The sequence below is a fragment of the Solanum verrucosum genome, unplaced genomic scaffold, assembly GCF_900185275.1.
Source record: "Solanum verrucosum unplaced genomic scaffold, falcon-dt-bn FXZP01000034.1, whole genome shotgun sequence".
NCBI classification, from domain to species: domain Eukaryota; kingdom Viridiplantae; phylum Streptophyta; class Magnoliopsida; order Solanales; family Solanaceae; genus Solanum; species Solanum verrucosum.
This window is the reverse complement of record NW_026019959.1, coordinates 95142-108808: the sequence shown is the minus strand read 5'-3', so window position 1 is coordinate 108808 and position 13667 is coordinate 95142. Positions and strand designations below refer to the sequence as shown.

The window sequence follows — 13667 nt, the reverse complement described above, 5'->3', positions numbered from 1 at the left end:
TAAAAGTTTTTCCTATTAATATACAAAGGATCATGGATTTTATTAACATTTTGAAAACTTTAATGGGCCAAAGTTGAATTTTGCCTCACTTTTATAAACATTTTTTTAAAAAATAAAATTCTAAAATCAAATAAAATTTTATGGTCAAATAAAATTTTAAAATCTATTCCCAAGAACCATAGGCGTTTTCCTCGAGGTTTCTTCTCTTATTTTCTTTTTAAATCTTTTTCCTTTTTCGAGTTTTTTTCACTATTATACAAACAAGTATGAGTTCAATTAACATTTTAAAATTTTTAATGAATCAAAATTGCTTAAAAAAATTTTTTTGTACCAAATTTTCAATCATACAAAATTTTATGGTCAAATACTTTTTGAGAATCTATTCCCAAGGACCATAGATGTTTTTATCAATATTTCTTCTCTTATTTTCTTTTTATAATTTTCCTTTTTTGAGTTTTTCCCACTATTATACAAATAATTGTGAATTTAATAAATATTTTAAAAACTTTGATGGATTTTTTTTTTTTAATCTTTACCTCATCTATAAATAAATTTATGTAATTAAATTCTAAAAATTAGACAAAATTTTATGGTCAAATAATTTTTTAAAATTTATCTCTAAGAATCGTAGGCGTTTTTCTCGAAGTTTCTTCTCTTATTATACAAATCATCATGGGTTTTATTGACATTTTGAAAACTTCTATAGGCCAAATTGAAGTTTACCTCATCTTATAAACAAAAGTTGTGTATCCCCAAACTCTCACAAGCCACGCCCCTTCCCCTTTCTCTCTCTCTCTTCCCTCAAAAGGGCTTTTCCCCAATTTAAACTCTTCAAAAATTCCTCAATACACATAAATCTTTATCTCGCGTATGGCCTTTCACACAGCTTGCCCAATTACCTGGTACTACATTCTTTTATTTTTATGTATTATTTGATTATAATTTTGTTTATTTTTCTCTCTTTCTCTCTTTTATTATCACTCTTTCTCTTTACTCTCTCTTGTCTAGGCCAAGAATGCCAAATGGGGTTCTTTGTTTTATGGTTTTAAGTTGTTTACTGGGGTTTTTATGACCTATTGAGTGTTTCTGGAGGTGGGTTTTGGTGATTTTTTGGTGTAGAGGAGGATCTGTTAGGTTTCTCTTTCTCTTTCTTTATCGATGGATGTGAAATCGGGTTCTTGGGTTTGTGTTTTGTTGTTTTGTTTGGAATTTCTGACCCAATTGAGTGTTTTGGTATTTTTTGGTGCAGTCGAAAGATCTGCTTCTGCCCTCATGGGTTCCCGAAGGGTAAAAATGAGTTCTTTGGAGATGTGACTAAGCTTGAGGAGTTTCTCAAGGACCCATGGGGTCTTAAGGCCAAACAACCTGCTACAATTCAGGTTAAGGTGCCCAAGCTTAATGTTGCTCCACCCCCACAGGCGCCTGTAGGTGATGGGGGAGGTGGAAGCGGCGGGGATGGTGAGGAGGCGGCTGCTATTGCTTCAGCTCAGACTAAGCGTGTTGCTTTGCAGAAAAAAGCTGCTGCTGCATCTATGGTGGCTGAGGATTTTGCTAGACGATTTGAGTCTGGTGATGTGGAGGTTAGGAACCGCAGTTCTAAAAAACGTAGATTTGCATGAATTTGAATGTGGAATGTGAAAATTGTGATTGTTAAATCAATTGACTTCTCTGTTGTCCTATTTATCATAGTCAGGATACTGACATAGATGGTTGCTGAGAAGATCTGTTTTCAGATCACTTGTCTGTTTATATTTCATGTGGATTGTATGCCATGACTATTGTGTTTCTTTTTATTTTAATGCTGGCTTGTTCTGTTGAGGGAGAAAATAATTTATGTGGCCCACAAAGGTATAGATATTCTGGTTTGTATGAATGATTTTAGGGTACTTGATAATTTAACTCCATTTACATTTTAGACTCTTAAGTGTTTGTATAGTATTCCACTATAGGAGGAGAAAAGATACAACAGAATATTTAGCCTGTTCTGATATCTTATCTCAAAAGAGAATGAATTTTCATGGTGCTTCCTACAGGATTGAGAAAGATTTTTCATGGTGCTTCCTATAGGATTGAGTAATTTATGGGTTAGTCAGTTGGACAACTCTTCATAGAGCAATCTGAAAGTTCCTTTTCTTAAGGTTGTCTTGAGTGAGGCAAGCTTCATTAAGAGTTGTCCAACTGAAGCATATGATCTTTGTTAGGAGCTTAGTCTTCCATATCAACTTCCATGGCCAGTTATCAAACACTTCATTAGGAGCATATGAGATTGCATAGCCTGCTTTCACCGAGTATCTACTACCTTGTCACTGCCCCACTTAACTTGTCTGCTTCCCAGACATTTATCACCTGGCCTTCTAGCCTAAAAAACAACTTGACCACTTCTTTGATTTCCTAGTCTTGTAGGTTCCTTAATAGTACATTCCAGGTGTTGTCTTCTCTATTCTGAGAGATGGAGGAATTTGGTTCACATGCTATTTGAAAGAGACATGGGAATTCCTCCATCAGAATGATATTGTCCATCCACCTATCCTTCCAAAACTTTGTATTATATCACAGTAGTACATTTAAGTTATTTGGCTATAATGACTTGAGAGTGTGAGAATGTTCTATGAAGTGGACAACTTTAGACATAATGTTCTAAGTTTTTTGTGGTTGATGTATTGCAATAATTAACATTAATATCAACATAAAACCCCGCATAACATAATCAAGCAAAGGGTCGTTTTGTAGGGTGTATAAAAATAATGCTAAATAGAGTGTATTAGTAATGCTTGCATTAATTATACATAGATTGTTTCTTATGCATTGCTTGGTTTGGTGGATTAAAAATAGCATGCATTGCATAAAAATATTTATTTATAAAGATATCCTCCACAATAACCATGCTAATGCATGCATTTTATCCCCTTGCATTACTAATACCTAGAAATTCATGGTATTAGTAATGCACACTTTAATACACAATGGAGTGTATAACTAATACAATCATTTCTAATACACAGAGCTAATGCATGTATTGTATTTGTTAGTACACTCTACCAAACAACCCCTAATTGGTTGGCCACATGAAAAAAGTTAATCAAAGTATAACAAATACAAAGTTTGGTTGACGGCATTAGAGATCCAATCAAATATTGGTGATGAATCCCTCTCCCCCTCTCTTCTCTTTTTTCCCTAAATAATACCTGCATTAAGTTGTGTATGAAACGGTTATTATTTTATATGGAATAGAATGTGGAATAAGAATACATATATTCGCAATGTGGGGATTAACCCATCCCAATACAAAAATTCCCTTTTAAAGTAAGTAATTCATGTATAACAATCTTCTTGCTATTAATGACTGCATTAACAATCCCATCATTGTTAATCACCATATAAACAATTCCTCCTCACATAACTAGCATGCCAACCAAGTGACCCGTAAAAGTACAGGTCTGCTAGTGCTCCAAACAGCAGTGGTCTAGAAGTCATTTGGATTTAAAATCTCAACAATGGTTGGGATGTTTCTTTTGTCGTTCCTCAAATTCAACCAAATAGATGTTGTCACTAACCAGCAGAATTTTCATATTCTAAAGGTGCACTGTTACTGAACATGTAATAACCCCTTTTCATTACTCATTCTACTGATGTTCATTTCTTCTCCTCTTGGGGGTGTGGAGGCTGGGAGCTGGAATCATAAATTGTTACATGATACCATTCAATCTTTTTATTTACAAATAAATATCTGCCCTCAGGGCTCCATGAAAGATGTTGGTGGAGAAGAACAGGGTCTATCGAATGTCAAAGTGATGTGTAGGCTATGCTTTTCCGGTGAAAATGAAGGAGGTGAAAGAGCAAGGAAAATGATGTCATGCAAAAGTTGCGGGAAGAAGTATCACCGAAACTGCCTGAAAGCTTGGGGTCAACATAGAGGTACTTTTATAGGCCACAAGATTTGTCAGTTTTTAGTGTTGGTACTTTTGCTAATATGCCCCTTCCTACAGATCTCTTCCATTGGAGTTCATGGACATGTCCGTCATGCCGGCTTTGTGAGGTAAAACTTTTGATTCATTTCAATAAAATGATAAAACATAGTTGATTTTGCTTTTTAATAGCTGCCCAAAACGTGGCAATTGTACTATGAGTTGCTTTCTTTTTCTTTTTTGAGAATAAGAAGGTCAAAGCTAATTCGACAAGACATTGACTTTTATTACCTAACAAAATGGAAATAATAAATTAATCAGAGATATTAACTGATGCCCTAATTTTCTTTGCTAGCCATATGTAACAACCGGAGGTTTTCATATTTAGGCATTTTTGGTTCTAGCCTGCTGCCTAGCCCTATGATAGGTCACCCATGTCAGTTTTGACTCACAAATCTTGGGTTAGGTACACTGATTAAAAATAAGATCCTGGCAAAGGCGATGTCAAAACTACGGAAAGAGGTTTTTTTCAACATCTCTGTCGGCATGGACAGTCAATTGAGAAAAAGATATTGCTTTTAAGTTAATGATCTTAAATGGATCCGTCTATATGTGTATGGTGTACAACAGTCAATGGAGATAGTGAAACAAGTAGCATTTGACCCATGGCCCACTTATACGCAATCCCATTAGCCACTAATCATACACTTGCCATATCAACTATCCTTTGTCCTGTAAGAAACAGGGTAAGACTACTTTCCGCTAGATCAAGTGGACCCAATTCAGATAAGCACCATGTCAAAGCTAATTAGCTGCAAGCGATAATAGCTTATAATGATAAACCCATGTTGAAACCCCAATCCCTGGTTGTGAGAAGTTATTTGATGACACTAGATGATTTCTTGGGTTGTTAGACAGTTACCTAGAAAGTGGGCTGGTGGAAGGTACCTAGTGGAATTAGTTGAAGTCCCTGCAAGTTGGTCGGGGCGCCACAATTATTTAAAAAGAAGTCATTTAATGTGAAATGAGTCACTATTGGTTAGATTCATCAAACACATGAAATTACCTAAATAAATGAATTTAGTACTTATAAGATCAAATAGTGATTAACATCATTATTTTCAGTACCTGTTATACAACAATGACTATATATAAACTCAATACATAAACTGAAGTAGAAATAAAATAAATTTCAACAAGGTCACAAAATAGTGATGGTCAATAGCAGCATTGATTTTAGATTCTCAATAAATTAACTATAAAAAGAATTAATCAACTATAAGAAGAATTATTTTGCAGCATCCAATTTCATATTAAATTGCTTTATAAACTATACATAAAGTTGAAAGGGAAGCAAAAAGAAGCTCAAAATTAGCAGTAGTTGAAGATGGGGACTTGCATACAAGGAAAGTGTCATCTTTGAAGAAGAAAAATGAAAAAGAAATTTTAAGGATATACAGAATCCTTGCCTTACTACATAGACAAGTCAATCTGGTTGATAATTTCGATGTTTGGAGGGAGAGAGGGGGGAGGGTTGGAAGCAATGGTATGTTCTTTGATTCCAATGTTTGGAGGTGGGGTTTGGAAATAATGGAATGTCCTTTGTAAAGTCCTTTCATGAGAAGCTATTGGTTAGGGAGGAGATGACCTTTTCCATATAGCAATATGGATCTCAAGGGTGCCGAGGAAGGTGCGCATTGTTTGCGTCAGTTGGTGTTACATGTGTATGGTAGCGGGTGAGGAACTGTCCCTATCGAGTAGGATTATAAATGAAACTATGGGCTGGTCTTTTTTTTTTTTTAAGTATTCTTTTGCATAAAGAAACTCTTCTGTTTGATAATTGGACTTGCATTCTGGATCATTCTCTTGTGATTATTGCATTTTTGGCTATTTGATGTCTATGTCGTTGTTCAACTCATGTTCTTATGCTCACTATATTGCTCATATATACTGACTGTATGTATGCTCCTTGTTTGGTCATTTGGTGTAGGGCTGTCGAAGAACTGGAGATCCAAACAAGTTCATGTTTTGCAAAAGGTGTGATGCAGCTTATCACTGTTACTGTATGCAGCCTCCACACAAGGTTGATTCTCGTGTCTTACTCTTTCAGTTTTGTATAATGATAAAAGTAGATTATACTTAGTTGTTTTTGGGATGTGCAGAACGTCAGCAGTGGGCCTTATTTATGCCCCAAACACACGAAGTGTCACAGCTGTAGTTCTAATGTTCCAGGAAACGGACTGAGCGTGAGGTATGTAGTATGGGGCCATGAGCAGCTAGTGGGACATTCTCTTGTATTCAAGTTTTGCTGTTAATGTTAATTGAACACTCTAATTAACTCCATTTCAGTTAAAATGCTTATTCATGTACTTCTCTATGTTGTTTTTTCTGTATCTTCACAGAGGAACATCATGTAGGAGTTCCGGTTCACCTTATATATTCTGATAAGGGCTTTGAAAGCAATATAACTCAGTTCTCTAGTTTTTGGCTTGCCTGTAGCACCGTGAATTTTCCACACTAATGTCTTTTTGAGATTCCAAATACAAATTATTGCAATAGCATAAAATAATATTGTGTGCTGCATGTGATGTATGGAAATCATTCAAGGCATTGCATATCCTATGCAAATTATTTAATGCTTTGCATATCCTATGAAAATCATTTAAGGCATTGCATTTTCTATTGCCTCTGAACTATTGATATCTTGATCTCTGGCAGGTGGTTTTTAGGATACACTTGTTGTGATGCCTGTGGAAGATTATTTGTGAAGGGAAACTACTGTCCTGTTTGTTTGAAGGTAGATGTTATGGTGGTTTTTATTATCTGAGATTCTCTTTGTTTAATCTTACAATGAGGTTCTTTGTACTATGGTGGTTTACTTATGCGGCGTAGCAAATTTGTCGGCTAGTACTACGTGATGTCTTTTGCTTTCATTGCCTTTCCTAAGCAACTGAGTATTTTTCTTCTCATGTTTTTATGGGGAATGCAATTAATTGTTTTATATACTGTAGGTATATAGAGATTCTGAATCAACCCCTATGGTCTGCTGTGACATTTGCCAGCGCTGGGTGCACTGCCAATGCGATGGCATCAGGTTTACCTTAGATATTGCTTTTAATATTATTACTTTATTGGTTTTGCTTTGGTGCCTTTCTCTTGAAGTGCAATTTTATTTCTTAATATGGGGGCAAATATGGATGTGCATTACGTTAAGACTTTTCTGTTCTGGAATTAAATATCACAAATTTATTATTGACAGTATCCTGTACCTTTTATGGCGTTCTTGCAGCAGATTTTGCTATGTTAACATGTGGAAAGGGTTTCCAAGAATAGTCTCATCATTCCCCATTGACTTTTATTGCTTCATTGAATAATTGAATGGCATTTTGGGACTGCTGTTTATGCTACATAACTGAATGTGCATTACGTTAAGACTTTTAATTTAAATTTTCTAGAGATTTGATAGCATTGCAATCTCGGGCTCCTTCTGTTTGTAACTCCAGCTATTTAGATACTAAACAAAAAAAGTCCCCTTCAATTATTTAGGATCTGTACATTTTTGTACTCTGTCAAGGGGGAAGTTGGATCTTTTAAGAGGTGCCTAGCGCTTTCCTCAATATGAAAGAGGAAGCTTCTGGTCTGTTTTACATGAGTTGAAGTGAGTGCTTAAGGGGGATAAGCTTCAGTGGGCTAGGTAATCGGCTAACTTGGAATTCATTTTTAGAGCCAAGTCCCAAGGAGGCAGGTTTAACCTAGCACGAGAGGTACTTTCAATTCACACAATGGGTCATCGCGCTTGGTCGAAAAGCAAGTGACGCGAAGCTACCGTGTGCTGCATTATGACTGAAGCCCTCTACCCTTCAACTATTTAGGATTTGTCCTATTTTGGTAGGAAAAAGATTAGAACTGCTTCACAGATATGGCAACTGAGTTCATTAGAAGGGTTAAATTTTGGCAAGGAGAACTGTTATCCATTGGAGGGTCAAGGGCCTTTCAAGATCTTGATTAACTTATGACAGATCGTTTCAAACAATGGCATACAATTGGCATTATGAACATTTTGTATAGTATAATTTGTTGATAGTTGTGGAGGAAGTTAATTTGTCTCTAAAAGAATGTCACAATTTTTATAATTGGAAACAATTTAACTTTAGAATTTTCCCTTTCAGCCTTAATGAAATGATTTATAGTCATACAAATGGTAGGCCACAAATTTCAAAAGTCGTGATGACATAATGTGTTGGCTTGTTAATCTTTCATTGACTAGATGAATTGTTTGTTGGAAATTGGAAAGATGCAAATGGACGGATCAATTATATTTGATTCTAATGAAGAGAAGTCTTTTATTATATTTGAGTTAATTTTTTTTGGAGCAATTCAGAAGATTTACATTTCTCTCTTAAATGAAGAATTCGAAAAAAATAATCCAGGAATTGTTATTGAAATGATTTTTTTTCCTGGAATAGTTATTGAAATGAATTAATATGAGTAAATATAAAATTTAATTGAACAAGAGAAACAAAGAACTTGGACTTTTTTTGTGTCTCTTAAACTCGAATTAAGGGAAGTATTTCCAAGAATATTCTCATCATTCCCCTTGACTTTCATTGTTTCATTGAATGATTGAACGACATTTTAGGAACTGCTGTTTATGCTGCATTCTGCCTTGTTAAGAGTCGAGTCAGTTGACTGGGCGCTAGTTCTGATTTCCAGAAAGCTCCTCTTCTTCCCTTCACTATATAAATATCCTGACATCTTTGTGGCTTGCCAATTTGTTCTCTTGTCATTCATGCGATATAAAGCTGTTAACTTATGCAACCTTGATTGTACCTTCCACTGAAGCTTTGAGAGAGGGACTCCATGGGAACTTTGAATTTGAAAATGGGTATTTTCTTTGCAGCGATGAAAAATATTTGCAGTTTCAAGTGGATGGAAATTTGCCTTATGCTTGTCCAACATGCCGCGGAAATAGTTATCAGGTTTGTTTACGGCAGTGATTAATTTCACTATAAAAGTTAAACGAGAACTCTATCATGATAGTTTTCTATTAATGTTCTCAGGTGAGAAATCTTGAGGATGCTGTTCAGGAGCTTTGGAGGAGGAGAGATGTAGCTGATAAGGATTTAATTGCAAGTTTGAGGGCAGGAGCTGGGTTGCCAGTAGAAGATGAAATATTTTCTATTTCACCCTTTTCAGATGATGAAGATAGTACTCCTGTAGTAAAAAATGAACATAGTCGATCTTTGAAGTTTTCTCTTAAAGGTTTAGTTGACAAATCTCCCAAAAAGAGCAAGGAATATGGAAAGAAATCTTCTTACAAGAAATATGGTAAAAAGAAGGGGTTAACTGGACCAAATGAAGGACACCCTGATGCTCCATCAGGTGGATATAGTGCTGGTGATGTCAAGAATGAAGAATTGCAGGCTTATGGGGAATTGGATAGCTTTTCTTCTCCTGTTGGTAGCTTGACAGAAGGTATATGTTCAATTAATCAGGCAGGGGTCATAAAGCACAAATTTATAGATGAGGTTACTGGAAACACGGGTAAGAGGACAGTCCAAATGAAAGGTAGCAAGCCTCAACGTTTGGATGAGGATGATGTTGGAATTCAAACAAGCATGCCAAAGACCTCTAAGGGGCCAAAGCTTGTTATACATTTGGGCTCGCGGAATAAAAACATAGCAGGTTCCCCGAAGTCCGATGCTTCAAGCTGTCAGAAAGAGCAAGATTTGACTACTTCAAATGGTAATTTTCTTTCTATATATTGTCTTCGGGTTCCTCTTTCTTTCCAATTTCTTACTTGGATGAATCTTGTCTACAAACTATGCCTTCTCCCTAGAATTTGATGTCTGTAAATATTCTTTTCTACTAGTTTGCGTCACTTATGACACAAAAGCTATGGTTTTCTAAATTGTTGTCTCATCCAGATAAAAGGTTCCGCCAGTGAGAAAGATGTATATAGTTTTCCTCTGTGCATTATTATTTCTTGGTGATTTTCTTCTATGATTGGTAAGACTTCATATATAAGTTTCCCTATGGCTTTAAATGTTAAGAGCGCATCGCGTGATATGTGGATTAAGTGCAATTCGTTGGTTCAAACCCTGCTGTCGACAAAGGCCTATTTTAAGTGAAGAAGAGTAGATGGGCGCGCTCATTTTCCCCACAGTTTTGAACCTTATGTCACTGGCCATCGAGGATTTCTTGTTTTAAAGGAAGGACATATAAGTTGGCTAAGGAATATCATGAAATGCCATGATTCTTGGGTTGCTTTTTGTTAGTAGAAGTCATAAATATTTCTAATATACTTGGTTAAAAAGAATAGACATATAAGTTGGCTAAGGAATATCATACAGTACCGTGATTCTTGGGTTGCTTTTTGTTAGTAGAAGTCAAAAGTATCTCTAATGTATGTTTTTGCAATGCATTTTGTTTTAGATAAAAAACTAGCATGGCTGTAAACTTATGCAGCATATTTCTTCTCCTTTCCTTGGTTAATTGGTTGCTTATTTGGCATATGAAGACTGTGTGCTTTGGTAATCATGTGAAATGATGTTTGTTCTTATTTTTTATTTTTTTTTGCTTCTTCTTGACCTAAGTGAGAAATTCTTGTGAAAGTAAAGCAAATGGAAGGTGTGTGTGTGTATATATTTAGTACAATAAAGGTGACATGACATGTATATTTAGTTTTCTTTGGTCTGGTAATGAAAGATCTGTTCTGTGCCTGATTAAATTCTCCAATTCTTGTTCTGCTATGGTGTTCCTTCTCTAATTTCTATGCTACATTAGTTGAGATTCTTTCCTCTGCGTGAATACTTGCATCTGTTCAATACTCTATGCTACATTAGCTTCAATACTCCATGCTCTGTTCTTATATGGTGTAGATTCTCTACTTTTTGGTATACCTCTTGTATATGGTATTTTCCCAACACTAACAACATTATTTATCTTTTCAAAAAATATTCTTAGATGTACTTCTTTGTTAATCAGGTAGTGAGGATCTAGTTCAGCTGAGAGAGAATGAGAACTCGGAAAGGAATGACACTGCAGCTAAACTTGGTGGTGGAAAAGGTAAGACGTGTTGTAAATTGTTTACTTTCTATGTTGGGGGTGGGGAAAGAAGATAATATTGTATTTGTTGCTTTTAGGACCATACTTTTGGTGTTCTATTAATAACTTTTCTTTTGGCTCTCGTTTCTGTGTCTGAAGGACATAAGGTGGATCATATGGACCAAATAAAGGGTCAAAATCATAGGGGTAAAGAAAGCAACTTAATAAAGATCAAGAAAGTTAGCTCAGAAGGTACTAATTTGCCTGCCAAAGTTGGTGGAAATTTTGCCGATGGATCTGGACCTTATCCTCCAGTCAAGACTTTTGGTATAATAGGAAAAAGAAGCAATGACGGTAGTGTTATTACAAGGGCTGGAGCTGAAGTTCCTGCTACAAGGGACAACAAATTGGCTTCTGTAAAACATGCTGAAGCTGGGCCCGCTTCTTGTGATGACCTGAATGACGAGAAAAATAGCACACCTTCAGTATCAAATTCAACGAGAAAGGATCCAAAACCTCTCCTAAAGCTCAAGTTCAAGAATCCTTACCATGAAAATCAAAATGCCTGGGCTTCTCCGGGAGAGGAGGATAAAAGCATGGTTAAGGGCCAGAGGTCTAAGAGAAAGAGAGCACCAACCTTTGGAGAAAAAGCATCAACCAGGGCAGATGATAATTCATCACAGCGGTATGAAGACAATACAATGGATGAGTTCTTGGATGCTAACTGGATACTGCAGAAGTTGGGAAAAGATGCAAAAGGAAAGCGAGTGGAAGTTCATCATTCGTCTGATAATACCTGGTAAGCTAATTGTCACATCAAGCTGACTACTATGCATACTTGAAATTTATGCAACTTTAATGGAAATGCGTGCTGTGATATTCTGGATTAGTAATCATGATAGCGATGAGAAAAGGGCAATTAATAGAGCAAGTGGATTGCATTGGAATACAAGGATAAAAAAAAAGGAACACATTATGTAGTTACAATTTTCATTTGGGATTTTAACTATCAAATAGATGAGTATTCATATAAATAAGTACCATACTTTCTTTGATGTGTGCTAGTTTGACCTTTCAATTCATTTTCTTTTTCAGGCATAGAGGGACAGTCGTAGAAGTCTTTGAAGGGTCATCGGTTGTGTCTGTTGCTCTTGATGATGGGAAGAAGAAGAACTTGGAACTTGGAAAGCAAGGAATACGTTTTGTATCTCAGAAGCAAAAACGTTGATTGCTATTAAAATTGGTTATTAGATGCAGCATATTGCGACTTCTGATACCAAGAGCATGAACAACTGCTGATTCCTAGAGTTGTTCTTCTTTGGTGGACTCTTAAGGAAGTAACTGATCATTGCAGGTCGAATTTCAAGATTACTGCTCCCTGCATCATGTGTTAGCTAACCTTTGCTTACCAGATTTACATGTAAGGTCGTTGGTTGGTTCTGTTTTATTGTTACCTTTTGTTTCCCAGTGTACAGATTCTCTTTGTGGTCAGAGGTAGAACACAGTTGTTGAGCCTTTTGGTGTTACTTTAGATTAATCTTTGCTGGATTTGCAGTTTTAATGTAAAATTTCTAGAGATTAGAAAGTTCTGTTCCTACTGGTTGTAACTCAGGGTAGATGAGATTTTTATACTTATTGAAACACACGCAGTATCACTCTACACTTTCTGAAATTTGTGATCAAATCACTTTGTATCATTGTATCGGTATATTAGTGTGTTATTCGATCCTAAATTCAAACTAGAAATATTTCAGATACAATCTTTATATAACTTAAATAATCATTATATTTCTAGATTATATAACTGGTCAAAAATAATGTTGACATCAAACTGATAAATAATTTTTTGTTGGGTACGCATTTATATTTTCTAAATAGTAACTCACATTTAGGAAATTTTCTAGTAATATTACTTTTGTTTCTTTTAGGACTATAATATCACCATGTTATTTTTATTTTCCTCAAAATATATTAACAAGTAAAAATATCCTTATCTCGCCTTATGAGATGAAATGTCACATTATTCTTTTTTTTTCTAAATAATATTTTTTTTAGCTCTTTTAAACTACCCACATCTTATACCCGATAAAAGATTATTATAGAGTAGCAAAACTTTTTTACCTTAGCTCCCTTGGATTCTGAGGCAAAATCCAATATGAACTCCACTAGTACTTGAATAGTTATAATTCATTTATCTCGTAATACATGTTTGATTTCATTTTTCGAGAGTCAAACTATTTAAATGATATTTTAAGATATATTATTTTATCATATTGATATTAGAACAATTACAATTTATAATATTACTAAATAATTTTCCAAATGTGAATGACTATTCACTTAATTTATTTCAAAATATGGTGAAGGTTTTTCCAAGATATCATTAATGATATTCTTATCACAATATCAATTGTGAAATAATTTTAAACAATGAAAAGTTATATACTCATGAATAGATTTCAAATTTTATTGCCTTAAATTGATCCAATCAAAATATGTTTGTGTAAACATAAAATATATTTTTAAGCACCATAAAATAATGACAGAAATATATTTATCTTTATTTGGATCTCGATTTAATGTTTGTTATTATCTTTAAAGATGTCTACCATATCTATCACGTCAGATGTATTTCAACATAAAAAATTCAAGATGAATATTATTTTTTGCCTCATATATTCGGTGCAATATATTCATGCTTAGAAATTTATTAAA

General features: G+C 34.9%; 1 protein-coding gene across 3 annotated transcripts; it reads left to right on the top strand.

Moving 5' to 3' along the window:
* Positions 1-754: 754 nt before the first annotated feature.
* On the top strand, positions 755-12712 carry LOC125814883 (uncharacterized). Of its 3 annotated transcripts, XM_049494334.1 has the most exons (14): positions 800-902; positions 1250-1580; positions 3738-3915; positions 3987-4036; positions 5896-5988; positions 6068-6156; positions 6624-6702; positions 6917-6999; positions 8806-8884; positions 8966-9650; positions 10893-10973; positions 11112-11204; positions 11289-11751; positions 12048-12712. In XM_049494334.1, the coding sequence occupies exons 1-14, from the start codon at positions 871-873 to the stop codon at positions 12178-12180; spliced, it is 2469 nt and encodes an 822-aa protein (XP_049350291.1). In that variant the 5' UTR covers positions 800-870; the 3' UTR covers positions 12181-12712. The 3 variants fall into 3 exon arrangements, with proteins under 3 accessions (XP_049350290.1, XP_049350291.1, XP_049350292.1); XM_049494333.1 differs by having other exon boundaries at positions 755-902; positions 11112-11751; XM_049494335.1 differs by lacking the exon at positions 800-902 and adding an exon at positions 986-1092 and having other exon boundaries at positions 11112-11751.
* The last annotated feature ends 955 nt before the right edge of the window (positions 12713-13667 follow it).

Coding starts and splice junctions, on each gene's coding strand:
- LOC125814883 (XM_049494333.1), top strand. CDS start 871: ATGGCCTTTCACACAGCTTGCCCAATTACCTG. Junction 1,581..3,737: donor TTGAGTCTGGTGATGTGGAG/GTTAGGAACCGC, acceptor ATCTGCCCTCAG/GGCTCCATGAAAGATGTTGG. Junction 7,000..8,805: donor TGCCAATGCGATGGCATCAG/GTTTACCTTAGA, acceptor TTTTCTTTGCAG/CGATGAAAAATATTTGCAGT.